Source organism: Hyperoodon ampullatus (assembly GCF_949752795.1).
Source record: "Hyperoodon ampullatus genome assembly, chromosome: 2".
In the NCBI taxonomy this organism is placed as follows: domain Eukaryota; kingdom Metazoa; phylum Chordata; class Mammalia; order Artiodactyla; family Ziphiidae; genus Hyperoodon; species Hyperoodon ampullatus.
Genome location: NC_136915.1, coordinates 118,671,885 through 118,687,342, shown reverse-complemented (window position 1 = coordinate 118,687,342; position 15,458 = coordinate 118,671,885). Strand labels below are relative to the sequence as shown.

The 15,458-nt window shown below is 43.3% G+C and overlaps 1 protein-coding gene across 1 annotated transcript; it reads right to left on the bottom strand.

Annotated features, from left to right (window-relative positions):
• Positions 1-436: 436 nt before the first annotated feature.
• On the bottom strand, positions 437-14,383 carry SLAMF7 (SLAM family member 7; the record flags this gene model as incomplete). Its single annotated transcript, XM_079697918.1, has 7 exons — positions 437-511; positions 1,339-1,401; positions 3,199-3,302; positions 4,230-4,346; positions 4,564-4,836; positions 6,123-6,455; positions 14,329-14,383. 7 exons carry the CDS (start codon positions 14,381-14,383, stop codon positions 437-439), a joined length of 1,020 nt encoding a protein of 339 aa, XP_079554044.1.
• Between the last annotated feature and the right edge of the window lie 1,075 nt (positions 14,384-15,458).

Sequence of the window (15,458 nt, the reverse complement as noted above, 5' to 3'; positions counted from 1 at the left end):
CAAACCCTGGAATGGGAGCTGTCATTCAAATGTGTGAAGCTGCATTTACATTTCAACAGTGATGCTTCTAAGCCCTTGCTTTGAGTTGGCTGATAAATTCCCAGTCACATTTTCAGGAGGGATTCTGGATTTGAAGACATTTCTCAGCAGTGGGTAGGATTAAGAACTCTCTCTCTCTTTTTTTTTTTTGGGCTTACCACACTGCTTGTGGGATTTTAGTTCCCCAACCAGGGATTGAACCCTGGCCCTCAGCCGTGAAAGCACAGAGTCCTAACCACTGGACCACCAGAAAATTCCCAGATTAGGAACTCTTAAGTCTGAAGGAGCCTAAGGGATACTTTGTTCTGGAAGGAAGTCAGTGTCCTTCATTCTTCCTTGATGTTTTTGGTTAAGTCAGTGAATTCTTTTGACCATTTTCTTTGGAGCACATGGCTGCTTAGATGACATTCTCATGGGTAAATTGCCTTGGTGTGTCTGGCAACGTGGGCAGTGAGTGGGATTTCTCCACCTGCTGGGCAGACATAAGGATGCAGAACACTGGAGAGGAGCAGAACTATGGATCCCCCCAGGAGACCCCACCATCCCAGACACTCTTCATTGCCAAGGGTACCCAACCCAAACCTCTTGCTATGCTTTCTCCCACTGTTTAATCATTTTGACCTTAGAAAAACTACTCCTCAAGCCTAACCCACATTTATCTTGTTGAATGCTTAATGAACTCAACTTTCCTTCTAATAATCTATCCAAACCAACCTTTCCTATTACTAGGCAAAGTGCTTTACCCATCCTCATTTTTCTGATGTGGTTGGGAGAGGAGACAGGAAGGTATCCCTGCTTCTGCCAAGTGTGATCTGTGAAGGAATAAGCTTTAAAAGCTTACTACATTAGTAGCTTGACTGGGGAGAAGTTGCAAATCACATGTAACATAGCTAGACCATGGAAAAGAAGAGGAACACTCTCCTGCCTCCAGTTTACTAGAGGCTCAGAAACAAGCCGGAGTTGTCTCCCCAGCCATCCCTTTCTCCCAGGCACAGCCTAAGCCATGGAACTTTTCCCATGCCCTCAGTCAGGATCCTGCTGATTTTCCCTATTGATCCCGCCTGCAACCTCTCTCCTACTCTATTTGTTCCACATTACCCCCATTTTCACTCCTAAAACACAATTCTTTTCTATTCCCCCACATACCTGTGTAACCTTAAGCAAAGGGAATGGGTATCCTGGTGTGCCTTTTAGTACCAAGGAAAATGAGATCCCTGGGGCCCAAGAAATTCTAGCTAAACTTGAAACAGGAAGGAGGATGGGACAGCTAAGATAAAACTCAGCTCTAAAGCTTCTTACCTTTGGGGGTATTTGCACAGTGGAATAAAGTGTATTTACTGCATTTTCCTCTGGTACAGTGCTCTGTTAAGAAACAAAAAACAAACAAAAGAAATCATCACCAACCCCTGGGTCACATAGACAAGGCCAAAGAGACATCCAGAATCCAGAGAAGCGAAAACAGAGGTGGGAGGAGATGGTGAGAGAGAAGAGAGGGTTCTGGAGCTGGAATGGGGGAGTGGGAAGTGCTCTTGTCAGTGACTGCTATTGTAATTATTAATGACTTTTTTCAAGAAGCAATTGCAGGCTTCCCTCATAGCGCAGTGGTTAAGAATCCGCCTGCCAATGCAGGGGATGCGGGTTCGAGCCCTGGTCTGGGAAGATCCCACATGCCACAGAGCAACTAAGCCCATGCACCACAACTACTGAGCCTGTGCTCTAGAGCCTGCAAGCCGCAACTACTGAAGCCCACGTGCCTAGAACCCGTGCTCCGCAACAAGTGAAGCCACTGCAACGAGAAGACTGCTAACTGCAACGAAGAGTAACCCCTGCTCACCACAACTAGAGAAAGCCCGCGCACGGCAACGAGGACCCAATGCAGCCAAAAATAAATAAAATAAATAAATTTTAAAAGAGAAGAAAACTGTATCTTGGTTAAATTACTTAATAAATATGTAAGATTTATAAGTCCCATGAGCTATGAGCCTCCTAAAGTGATTAAAGGATAATTTGAAATCATATTGTCAATGTTGGAAATAAACTTTTCCATCAGTCAAAAGAGCTTATGGAGCAAATCAGAAATGATGACTAAAGGGACAAAAAAACCCAAAACAATGACAGCAATAACAAAAGCTCCTTCTAGGCTGGAGAAGAATATCCTGGGTCAGTGAAATTTATTCCTGAACATCTAGGACAGTCTTGTGGTCTCCAGGGAATGTGTCTTGAGCAGGGGAAGAGGGAGGATGGTGATAAAGTGATCAATTTTGACAGAAGACGGGCTGAGTGAAGCACAAAGAGGTCACCCCTGTGAGGAAGGAAGGAGCTCTCAGGACACCAACAACTTCGAAGAGGAAACAGAATATCTCCTCTTGGAAAAGTTGTGGATAAGTGTAAGAAGATGCAACCTGATCAGGAGACACTGAAGGCTGGAGTAAAACTAAGATTTTTGAAGCTCCAAAGTGCTTTTATTTCTTCATTAAGTGGGCCAATGTGGAAAGGGCACTATGAGCCCTAAGGAGCAAGCCTAGCCTCGGCTGCAATGATTTTTGCCAGTGGATCTTTTGAAGCTGTCTACCTAGTTCTTGTCTCCAACTTGTCTCTTGTTATTTGTATTTCTTTAAACCTTAGTCTTAGGATTTTCTTTTCAAAGAGTTTTCTTTGAACTAACCTTGTGTTTGTTCACTGCAGCTTGGCGACCCACACTTGGGAAGCCTTGAGTGAGGGCCCAGAGCCACCATGGACCCTCTCAGCCCCCTCCTGATGGTTCCTTGAGTTGCCTCAGAGGAAATCGCATCTCTAAAGCCAGTTTTCTGACACTATAACTCAAACAGCATGTCAAAGTCGTATTTCTCTACCCGCCATCCTATGCAAAAGGAATTGGGTCTGTTGAGTGGCCATTTTGAACAGTGGAGGGGAAGGAGTGATTCCGTAGATCACAGTGTGAGTATTACTGGCTGGGTCAGAACCAGATGCTCCAGAGACCACCAGTTCCTGCACAAGAGAGAATCCATGAAGACTTGGGGGAGACACAGGTACATTGGGTTTAAAGGGTTATACATTTCCATTTCCCATGTTGCCCAAATCCATGGAAAAATCTCAAGTAAAACAAGGAGGGCCTGAGAGAGGAGAATCAGGCCCCAGCAAAGATGGGAAAGAACTCACAGTAAAGTAAGAGATCGTGTCATACTCCGAGGTCTCTCCAAAAGCGGGGGAGTAGTTAAGAGTTTCTGGATGAAGGTTCAGTCCCTTCTTCTCTTCAATGGACTCTGAAACCAAGTTGGGAGAGAATCAGAGCTGGCTCCTCCTTCCACTGGCCACCCCCATTGGCCCACCATCTGGATGATCCCCTTAGGGTGACCAACCATCCTGATTTCCGTGTAACTGAAGGGTTTTCCAGGACATGAGACTTTCAGTGCTAAACCCAGGAACCCCAAGATGAACTGGTCACCCTCATCACTTCACTTCCCAATTTCTGGACAAAGGCAGCCAAAAGAGGAAGCAGAGGAGATCAGAAATGCTTTTACTGTGTTTACAGGAGGGAGAGAATATCTCAAAGTCTGCAGTTCGTACCCAACCAACGCTTAGGTCCCTCCTCAATACCCTGAGTGGACCATATCAGTGGGAACCCGAGAAGACAAATCTGCAGGGTTTAGGGACACAGAGAATGGGGTACAGCCTGGAGAAAGACAGAGAAAGGCTTCTCCAGGAGTAATGTATCTAGACTGAGGTGGGGAGTAGAGAGAAGTCTCTGGAGTTGATCCAATAGAGAGAACTGGGATGGATTGGGGGTTCTGACAGGGATGGGCTGAACGGATGGTGCTGGTTTGTGGACCTCAGAGTTGAAGGCCATGGCCTCCCAGTCAGGGGAGCAGAGTCAACAGTGTGTGACCTGTGTCAGCAGGAGGGATACACTAGTATGTCCCTCTGGGGGGAAGGAGAAGGGCAGGCACTGGAGAAGGAACTAGGAGAGCCTTGGTCTTAGGAGAGAAGTTAAGGGCTCAGGTATTCTCTCCACTCCAGAACTAAGGAGTACAGATGGCTGGTGCTGTCCTTTAGGACAGAGATGATGGATTCTTCATTTCTGCATCCTTAGTGCCTAGCACCAAGCTTGGCACACAGTCCAACATACTGTTGAATGAATGAAGGAGAAAATGCATGCTTGACGGTGAAGACAAAAATAGTTCATGCTCTACCTTTTCTTCTTTCTCTTCGTATGATCAAAATAATTAACACCAATGCAATGAAACAGAGCAGGATGAGTGACAACAGGAGTTTGAGGATCACAGAGGTAACCAGGCCACCAGCAGCACCTTTAAAGAGAGAATGGGTGGAGGCACAGGGCAGGGAGAAGAGTCAGCTAGGGAAAATGACCCAACTTTTGGAGCAATTGCAACCTTCCTCCCAGTCTGATGACTTCCCCAGGGCTTCCAGTTTTCACAAAGGGCTTGTTCCCATGGGGGACCAGGAGCTGAAGAAGATATAGGTCCTAAGACCAGGGGCTCCTGGAGAGAGAGGAGAGACAGTCACCTTCACAGAGCTTCCAGGCAAAGATGGGGTTTGAGGAGTTGCTGCTGATGGGGTTTCTGGCCATGCAGATGAAGGTCATGTCCCTTTTCTCCTGCCTCCAGGATATGGGGAGGATGGAGCCACTATGGGACTCATTGGTCACCTGTCCAAGGGACTTCCAGCTGTAACTTACATCCTCTCCTCCCTGTTCCACGGAACATGTCAGATTGGTTACACATGTGCCATTCTTATTGTTTTGCAGACCTGTGATGACTTTGGGCTTTGACAGGTGCTCTGTAAAAGAGAAATAGACAACCAAGTGTGGAAACTATGCCCATAGCTCTCCTTTTTTCTACATTATTCTTGTAAACCTTGGACCTGAATCTCCCTGGTGTGCTACAGAGTGGAGAGGAAGCAGCAATTCAGAGCAGAATTCTCATTCTTATCCAGGGAAGAGAACTATCTAGGTCAGATTGCCCACAGCCATAAAACAACAACAATAGTAATAGAAATAATTACAATGCAACAAGAATGAGCTGCCATTTACTAAGCACAGGCATATGGCAAGCACTGTGTTAAAATCATTTTAGATGTTCATTAGTTTTATCTTTTTTGGAGGCTCCCTATTCCCTTGTCCTCAGGCTTCCTTGAAGAGGCTCACTTTACTCTCTAGGAGAGAACAAAGTTATTGGAGCAACACTTCTGGTTCCCCTCTCTACCTTGTGCTCACTCTTTCAGAGGATGAACAATTGTTTCATTGCTGAGATGGTGAGTCTGACATCCCTCATCTACATTTCTCTGTTTACATGTTTGAGCTGTTATGATTGTTGTTTAAATGTGGTTTGCCCTCACCCCTCCCCCCCCGCTAGTTTGTCTGCAGAATGCATGTCATCCATTCTTTTCAACTATATCTATATGGAGGACACACCTGGATCAAGGTGCATGGTCTACCTCCTACCAGCAAACCTGCAGGCCCATCTCCTGGTGTCCCTGATATTGCAGCTCAGTGAGAGAGGCAGCTATTCTTTTAGCTGGTTGAGTAATTGTTTCATAAGTTCATTTTCCCTGAATAGGCACCAAAGTCTAGACTTGGGGGAAAGTATTTTTATTATCCAGCTTTACCAGAAAAAATAAAGCTGATATTTTTATCTTCCTTTCTGATTCTTGTGTCTATTTCTCATTTGGTTAGAATCTTCACGGAAAGAGGTGTGATTGATAGTTATACCTGATAATCTTTCTAAGATAGGTATCACTTTATTCCCCATTACAGATATGGAAACTAGGTTTCAAAGAGATCAAGTAACTTGGCTAAGGCCATGTAACTAGTAAGTAGAGAAGCCAACATTTGACCTGCATGATTGTCACTTCTCATAAAGCCTATCTGCTGCACCACAATCCTTCTTACTGAATATCTAAGAGGGGACTTCAAGGGTTGGTTATATCTACTTCATCCACGCACGAGTTCCCTCTTCCACTTTATTGTCAAGGGTTTATCTAGCCTTTGTCTGAACAGCTCCAATATCAGGGAGTTCACCATTTTAAGAAGGCAGTCATCCACCTTTGGAACTGATTCTGCTCACCATAGACACGCAGCTCATACTCCTGGGTTAGGGGATCCTGGAAGGTTGAGCTGTGTATCTCCGCACGGTAGACACCTGAGTCATTCTTCTTCAGTTTGCTGAGCTTCAGTGAGTAGCCTTCATGTGGGAAATTCACCCTTTCCTTGTTACGATGTTGGGTCACTATGATAACGGGATTTTTGTCTGCCAACTTTGGCTGTATGGTGACGAGAGTGGTTGTGTTGAAGACCCAGATAATGCTGTCAATTTGATCTACTGAGAGATTCAGTGGGAAAGTCACAGACCCACCAAGGGCACCAACTAGCTTCTTCAGTACTCCAGAGGCTGCTGGCCCTGCAGAAACAGAGAACCATAAAATAAAGCTGAGTTCCTGCCCTTGCCACCAATTACTCACTCCCTCTGGGTCCTGGAAAGGTCCCAAGAAACCCTCTCAGTCTAACTCAACCAGTCCTGGGAAACCCTTTGGAACCTCACTCACACAAAGGCACTGAGGTCAGAACTCTCTGCCTGAAAGGGGTGACTACAGGCAAACCCACCCCATTCCCAGAGATCTCTGTCTGAAAAGACCAAGCTCTGAGGTAGACCATGAGGTCAGCTGCATCCTTGACAAGTTCCTGTGGGGTGACAAGTGGGGAGGTTACTGTCCAAGCTCCATTTAGGACTCCCAGATTGCTCCTGGGAGAGCTGATTTTGTTGCAGATGAAGAAGGTAGCAGTCTATCTGACCTGGGGCAGAGGTTCTTAAGCACAAACCAGGGCACTGGGAGGCAAGCTGTAAGTCTTTAAAGATAGTGGTAGCTTAGAAGTTTGAGGATGATTTATCTTTCTATTTTATGGTGGATGGGAGTGAATTCAAGATCATCCCCAAATGAGGTTCTCATTCACTTGAATTCCAATATCCTTCCTTGAGTGGAAAGGAAAAGGGTGAGTGACTGGGAGCTCTGGAATATGCCCAGGCTACCTTGTGATGTTTAACCTGAACTATCAGGAATTGTAGTAGGGCTTTACTGCTCCCTGCCTCCCAAATTTCTGTTTCACTGCAATCTTAATTCACCTCAGAAAGCATGACTTGCAAACAACCATCACTGATTTTGTGGCTCCAGGTGAAAAACAGTTAAGAATGGCTGCTGAAAAAGCTTCCAGAAGTGGTCAACTGAGCAGCAACCTACTAAATAGCCCATGGACCAAACCTGGCCTGCCCCCTCTTTTTGAAAATAAAGTTTTATTGGAACACAACCATGTTCTTTCCTTTGCACATTGTCTATGGTTGCTTTTCCACTACAAAGGCTGAGTTGGATAGTTGTGACAGAGATCATACTGCCTGCAAAGCTTAAAATTTTACTATTTGGCCCTTTACAACAAAAGTTTGTTAACTGGATTTGATTAAAAAAACAAAAACAAATATTAGATTCAAGAAAACCTAAGTAACTTTTCCAAGGGCACAAAGCTAGCAGGTGATAATTTGAGGATTTAATCCAATGTCACTTCAGCCCTGGAGCCTGGATTCTTTCCACTATGGCTCAGTTTGAAGGTCCCTTGGCATTTGTACCAGCTCCAGCCCTTTCCATTAGTCCCTTTCTTCAGGTCCCTCAAGGGCTCAGGTGTCAACTCTGAAGCCCTGGGGTCTCATGGAATCCCAATTTACCATTCAAGTCCTTTGGTGACCTTTCTTCAAGTACAAGCTGCTCTACCAGTGCCCCCAGAGTAAGGGAATCTGGTGCTACCAAATGTTGACCTAGCCCCTTGATAACAGGTCTTGGATCTTGACCAAATTTTTTGCTAAATTTATCTCTAAAAGTACTGGTTTCTCTTCCTGAGTAAATGCCTTTTAGGAGCTGATTCCTGTTTTCAAACATTTTCCCCCTATAATTTATATATATGCATATATACGTTGGATCACTCAAGCCTTTATCAAATCATCCTGTTAAGTAAGCTGATTTTCCAAAAAGCTCCCCTCCCTGCTTCACTAATACTAAGGGAGGATGGTTTTTCATTACTCTCTCTTTGATCATCTCATGGGGTGTCAAAATATTTCCAGTAAATGTTATACACAAAACCAGTCTTATTTGAATTTTTGATTTATCAATTAATATATTCATTCTCTTACTTCAACCATGAGGTGGAAGGGGTGAATATTTTGCAGTCAAATAAAGATTGGATATAACTTGCCCCCAAGTAGGTGCAATTCTTGGATTAGGGCACCTTTGAGTATTTTAATTTTCATGTGAGGTTTGGGGGACATGTATATGTCAAGGAGGTGACAAAATTGTAAGGATGTGGCTTTAGTGTTTTAGCAGGTGTGCGTGCACTTAAGCCATGAATAATTAATTGTTCTTTTCACATCTTTATATACATGGTGCTATCTTCCTAGGGTACATTTTAAGAAATGTTAATTGTGTAGAGGTATAAGAAAATATCTCCAAATTCATTGTTCCTTGTTAGAATGAAATTAGAGGACAATACAGTGCAAATTGCCAACATGAACCTAGATGGAGGATATTGTTCTATCTTTATTGTATCTTCAGGGTGAGGAGAAGAGTCATAAAAGAAGAAAATAGTTCCATGCTATTCCCTAAATATGAGCTCAGACGTTAAGGGCCTGGGTTGGTTAAGTCCTAACAAGTTTTGCTTCCTCTTCCCAGTTGAATGTAAAAGGGGGTCCAGAAACAAGACACTTCTCTTCTCAGCTTCTAAGACTGAACTGAAGCTCCCCTTTCTCTGATGGCTTCTCCACTTGCGGTGTGTGGCCTTATAGGGTTTTACCATGTCTAGGTAAGTCATGCTCTGCTCATTCAGTCATTCCTTCCTTTAACAAGAATTTGTTTAGTTCCATACTTGTGCCTGGCACTGTTTAGGAGTTGAGAGTATAACTGGGGAGCAAGATAGTCATGATCCTTGCACTCATGGAGTTGGGGGAGAGTCATTAAATAAGTAACAACATGTGCTGTGAAAGGGGAAATGACAGTACTTAGGGAACACGTGATGGGGGTGGGGGATGTAACATGACCTGAGTGATCAGAAGGCCCTAGAGAATGAGCAGCTACTAACACCTATCTACAAGGCCAGGGAGGACTGGGCCCCATGAGACTCATCTACCCTCCCACCTGGATTAATGTGGTGAATGTTGTAACTTGCCTCTTCTGCATTCATTTCAGTCCTTCCTCATTTTGTAGCAGCCATATGGTTTGGGTACCTCAACTCAAGTGGTAGCATTCCTCTGCGTAGTAATTAGTTCAGGGGTATCACATGTCCCAGGTTGATTGTATCTGAGAGAAGCCTAGGGCTTTTGTTCCTAGGCCAGCAAAAGTTGATGCTATGGGAAGATATGAAGCCTTGGACTGCCACCCACTTACTACCACCAGACAAGCAGCCAAGGCTCCTTCCTCAGCTTATCCCCAGTTTACGTCCTAACTCACGTTTTTATTGGTGCTTTATCCTTTTCTCTGTCCATCTAAATCTTATTTAAGACCCATAAATCCTAGTTCAAAGCCCTTCCCTGTGGAAGTCTTCAACTCTTTCTCACACCTACCCCCTGAAATTCCACCATGAATGTCACTTCATTTTCCACTTGAAATTCCCCATGAGGAGCTATTCCCCTGGGTGGTGACCAGACATACCATTTTGCTGTGAGTTAGCGGATCACTGATCTACAGGCATTAGGTTCCAGATCACCTGGTGATGGGGTCTGGAGTCTCATCCAGGGACCTGTGGAGATGGCCTTTTCTCCCAGGCAACATGCAGCAGTGTAAAAAAGTTAGAGGTCTGGCCTAACTGGGGGTCAGGAGACCTGGGTTCCATTCTGGTTCCTCTGTAATAATAACTCCAGGAATGAATACTTGGTTTAATGGGTATTCCCATTCTTGATCCTCAAGTCAACTCTATGTGATAAAGTTTAAGCTGCACTTTATAGATGAAGATATTGGGGCTCCAAGATGCTGAGTGACTTTCCCAAGGCCCCAAACTGGAAACTGGCAGAAGTGACATGAGAAGGTAGTTTGTTCCCCCATCTCCTCTAGAGGCCTGCATTCTTTCCACTGCTACCTTCCACTATCACTTTGAATATCAGCTTATCCCCAGTTTACGTCCTAAACGTAAATTCGAATTTCAGCGTTCTCACCTCTCATAGGAGAAAGAGAATAACCTTTATTCACCAGGATTTAGGGAAGGATGAATTGTGAATACAGATGTGAAAACATTTTGAGAAGTACAGAGCAGTCTGAGACATGGTGGGAAGCAAGAGGGAACCACAGGCAGTAGTGCTATAGGAGACAGGCTTTGAGAAAGCTTCCCACTTTTTGGTCTCATTTCTGCAAGAATGGCTAAAAGTGAGATTTCCCAAAACCTCTTTGGATGGCTTCTCAGTAAGGTAAGCTTCTTAGAAGGTGGTCTGGACCCTAACGCCTATACACCAGTCACTGGCTAATTCACAGAGTAAGAGTAAGTCCAATCACCACGCAGGGAGATAATTCCTACAGAAACATCCCCACCAACCTACTTTTGGAGGTTGAGGGAGCTGGGGCAGGAGACCCTCTGCTTTCTGCCCTGGCCAAGTCTCAGGTATTTTTGGCACCAGGAGATTCAGCCCTAAGATGCTCTTCATAACAAGAAGGGACAACAGCTCCTCCCTTTTGCCACCTTCCTTTCCTTTTGGCTGTCACCTCCTCCCCTTAACCTGTTCCCCCAAGGCTCATGTGTTGAGTGGAGGGAAGGAGCCAAGTTAGGAGGAAGGGACACCATCAGTACAACCAGAATCAAGGAATGGTGACCTAGGAGGAAGACCTTGGCATAGTGGAGTGTGTAAAGCCCACCTCCTGCTTGCCAGCCCAGTCCCCGAGCACCTCTTCCAGTACTGGGTGCTTCTATCAGAATGCACCAGCGTGTCATGCCACCCTCACCATGGAAACCAAGGACCAGAGCATCTCAAATCTAGGAGGAATTTTAGGGACTACTTAGTCCAATCCCATTTTATAGATGAAGAGTCTGGTGCTCTGAAGGTTATAGTGATGTGTGCCAAGTGAGTGGAAGGCCAGGATTAGTAACAAGGGCTCCTAAGGCAGGGTTTCCCAAGCTGTGCCCCTGTTACCTTTGAGGTCTGTGGCAGTGCCTCAGTGTACCTCTTGGGAGCTCTGATTTCCTTTTATAAACTGTCTCCTCAACCCTACTGTATCCTATAATTATAAAATTTTGCCCATTTTCCAGATGAGAATACTGAGGCTGCAAGAGTTGTTCCTTGGTCCCTCTGAATTTGGCCAGGGTGATTTTTGTTTGGTGCATTCACGTCCTGGAAATGGAGTTCCCTACTCTTCTTAGGCATTTCCAGTGCCTACCTTGGCCTCATGTACCTGGAGAGGGAAGGAATCTCTGGGGAAGATTCATCTCAAATACACATTCATTGAGCACTTTTTCTGAGGGTACAATATTAGGCCGTTAGTTTGCTGTGATGAAATGAGCACTAGCTTTGGAAACTCAGTTTCTGTTCTACCTCTTAATAGCTGTGTAATCTTGCCTAAGACACTTGACCTCTCAGAGCCTAAGTTTTGGGGATAATAATATCTGTCTTGTAGACTTGTGAGGAGATTGTATGAAAAATGCCTTGGATGTAATAGGAGCTTAATAAATGGTGATTATTATTATATTGTTTTGCATTTGATATCTTATTTAAAATATCACAATAATTTGCAAGTTAAGTTTCATTTTCTGTTACATACTTGTAAACACTGAGGTTCAGAGGCTAAGAAACTTATCCACAATAATATAGCTGCTAAGTCAAACCCAGGAGTTCTTCTCCAGGGCCAGCACTGCTTTCACAGTCCTGCCCACTGGAGGCTCTATGACAATCTCAGATTGTTCTTTCAATCACGGAATGTATAGCACGCAGGCTGCCACAGCCTCCTGGAGCAGGGTGCACACTTGCAACTTGCACCTTGCTGCCCCAGGCCATGTTTCAGGTGGGCACCTGGGTTTTGAAAAGTCCTGCCATGTCCTCCCCAATTTCACCGTCCCCAAGTTCCCCTTCTGATCACCATTTCCGTTCAAGGAATGGTTTTTAAAGTAAGGGTCGGTTCCAGGACCAGGTGCTTCCTTAAAATGCAAACTTTTAACGAACTCACGGAGGGTAAGAGTCTGTTGATGCTGAACAGTTCAAGACACCAGGTGGTGGGGAGGAGAGGATTGCGAGGCCTGACTTACTATGTGGGCTTGGGCAGGTCTCTTCTGGCAGGCCTGGAGCACACATAAATGAACCAGCCACACCAAGTCCTCAGAGGGAGACCTCATGGTGGTTCTCCATGAGTTTGATAACCAGAAAGATATTCCTAACTTATGGGGTTCCTGGTCCTTCCTGAGAGTCCTGAAGATTGTAACATCTTGAAAGACTAGAATACCTGTGACAGGCATAGAAAAGTCCTCAGTCCTTCTTGGCATTAAATATAAAGTACCTACCTATGAGTTGGTTTTCTAAGTAGAGACTGATTGTGTTACTTGGGTTAAGAGAGAAAATACAAATGTTCTCTGCCATCAGTATGATTGTTAAATGCATAATAATTTAAAATATTTTTCTAAATAATACATATTTATATTTACATAAATATAAAACATAGAAGTATATGTATAAATGTTATAAATATATTTAAATTAAAACATTTAAAATATATATTTCTAAGTAAATAAATATACATCTGTACCATCTCTTATTTTTTTAAAATTACCCCCAAAATGAGGGAGGGCTGAGGTCCGAGGAAGATGACATTCTTCATCTATTTCATGGCAGAATCCAGATTAGGACACAGGTTTTTCTGATACCCAACACCACTTCTTTCAGCCCTTCATTCCCTGGGACAATCAGAAGGGTAGTCAACTCTCAAAGTCATTCCTTCTCCTCTCCATCCAGTCTCTTCCTACCCTCTGTGAGTCAGAGACCACAGGATATAAAAGCTCTTGCACAACCATAAACCATAAACAAGACCAAAAGACAACCCTCAGAATGGGAGAAAATATTTGCAAATGAAGCAACTGACAAAGGGTTAATCTCCAAAATTTACAAGCAGCTCATACAACTCAATAACAAAAAAACAAACAACCCAATCCAAAAATGGGCAGAAGACCTAAATAGACATTTCTCCAAAGAAGATATACAGATTGCCAACAAACACATGAAAGAATGCTCAACATCATTAACCATTAGAGAAATGCAAATCAAAACTACAAGGAGATATCATCTCACACGGGTCAGAATGGCCATCATCAAAAAATCTAGAAACAATAAATGCTGGAGAGGGTGTGGAGAAAAGGGAACACTCTTGCACTGCTGGTGGGAATGTAAATTGATACAACCACTATGGAGAACAGTATGGAGGTTCCTTAAAAAGACTACAAATAGAACTACCATACGACCCAGCAATCCCACTACTTGCCATATACCCTGAGAAAACCATAATCCAAAAAGAGTCATGTACCAAAATGTTCATTGCAGCTCTATTTACAATAGCTAGGAGATGGAAGCAACCTAAATGTCCATCATCGGATGAATGGATAAAGATGTGGCACATATATACAATGGAATACTACTCAGCCATAAAAAGAAACGAAATTGAGTTATTTGTAGAGATGTGGCTGGACCTAGAGTCTGTCATACAGAGTGAAGTAAGTCAGAAAGAGAAAAACAAATACCGTATGCTAACACATATATATGGAATCTAAGAAAAAAAATGTCATGAAGAACCTAGGGGTAAGACGGGAATAAAGACACAGACCTACTAGAGAATGGACTTGAGGATATAGGGAGGGGGAAGGGCAAGCTGTGACAAAGTGAGAGAGTGGCATGGACATATATACACTACCAGACGTAAAATAGATAGCTAGTGGGAAGCAGCCGCATAGCACAGGGAGATCAGCTCGGTGCTTTGTGACCACCTACAGGGGTGGGATAGGGAGGGTGGGAGGGAGGGAGACGCAAAAGGGAAGAGATATGGAACATATGTATATGTATAACTGATTCACTTTGTTATAAAGCAGAAACTAACACAGCATTGTAAAGCAATTATACTCCAATAAAGATGTTAAAAAAAGAAAAGAAAAGAAAACAATATTAGATGAGGGAGCAGAGCCTCCTAAATTGAACCAGAGGCCCAGAGTGGAACCAGGAGCCTGGAGCTACATGCAGGATGGGGTAGGCAGTCAGGAAAGCAGGAGGATCTTGCTGGACTCACCTGTGAGCTGGCAGAGGAGAAAGGTGAAGACGAAGCATGCTGGGGAAGCAAGCATATTGCTGTTTGGATGTCAGTCACTAAAATGAACCCACTTCCCTCTTGTAGTCACCTTCTTATATCTCTTCCCCTGCTGGGATTTTAAGTAGGTGGGGTCATGAGATTGAGAATGAGTCATCTCAGTTTTCTCCATGTGGCCATCATTTTCTGTTACACCATGTGACCTTTCAGAGATTCAGAATAGAGAACATGGAAGGAAATAGAAGGTTATACGGAGAACAAAAGGGTGGCACTGGGGATAATAATAATATCTATTGAGCTTTGCTAAGTACCAGGAGTACCTGCATTCTTTTATTTATTCCTCATAACAACCCTGTGAGTGAAATACTACCATAATGCCTAGTTTACAGATGAGAAAATGAAGGCTTAGAGTATAGTACAGCAAAATTAAGAAGTTCTTTTAATCAAAAGAAACCGTTAGAATAGTAAAAAGGCAAGCCACGTAGTGGGAGAACATATTTGTAATACATTTATTCAACAAGAGACCTATATCCATAATATATGGTTGTCCAGTTGTTCCAGCGCCATTTGTTGAAAAGACTGTCCTTTCTATATTGAATTGCTTTTTATTTTAAAATTAATTTTATTGGAGTATAGTTGCTTTACAATGTTGTGTTAGTTCCTGCTGTACAGCAAAATGAATCAGCTATACATATACACATATTCCCTCTTTTTTTGGATTTCCTTCCCATTTAGGTTACCACAGTACATTAAGTGAAGTTACCTGTGCTATACAGTGTGTTTTCATTAGTTGTCTATTTTGAATTTCTTTTATACCTCTGTCAAAATGCAGTTGATCATACTTGTGTGGGTATATTCTGGGCTACCTATTCTGTTCCATTGATTTATATAATGTAATTATTGATATATTATGACTTAAGTTTGCCATTTTATTGTTTGTTTTCTCCTTGTTTCTCCTGTTTTTTTATTCCTCCGTTTTACTTTCCTGGCCATTCTGTAGGTTATTTGAATATTTTAAAAATAATTCCATTTTGATTTATCCATAGTGTATCTTGAGTGTATCTCTTTGAATAGATTTTTAAATGGCTGCTCAAGGCATTACGTTAAACCTA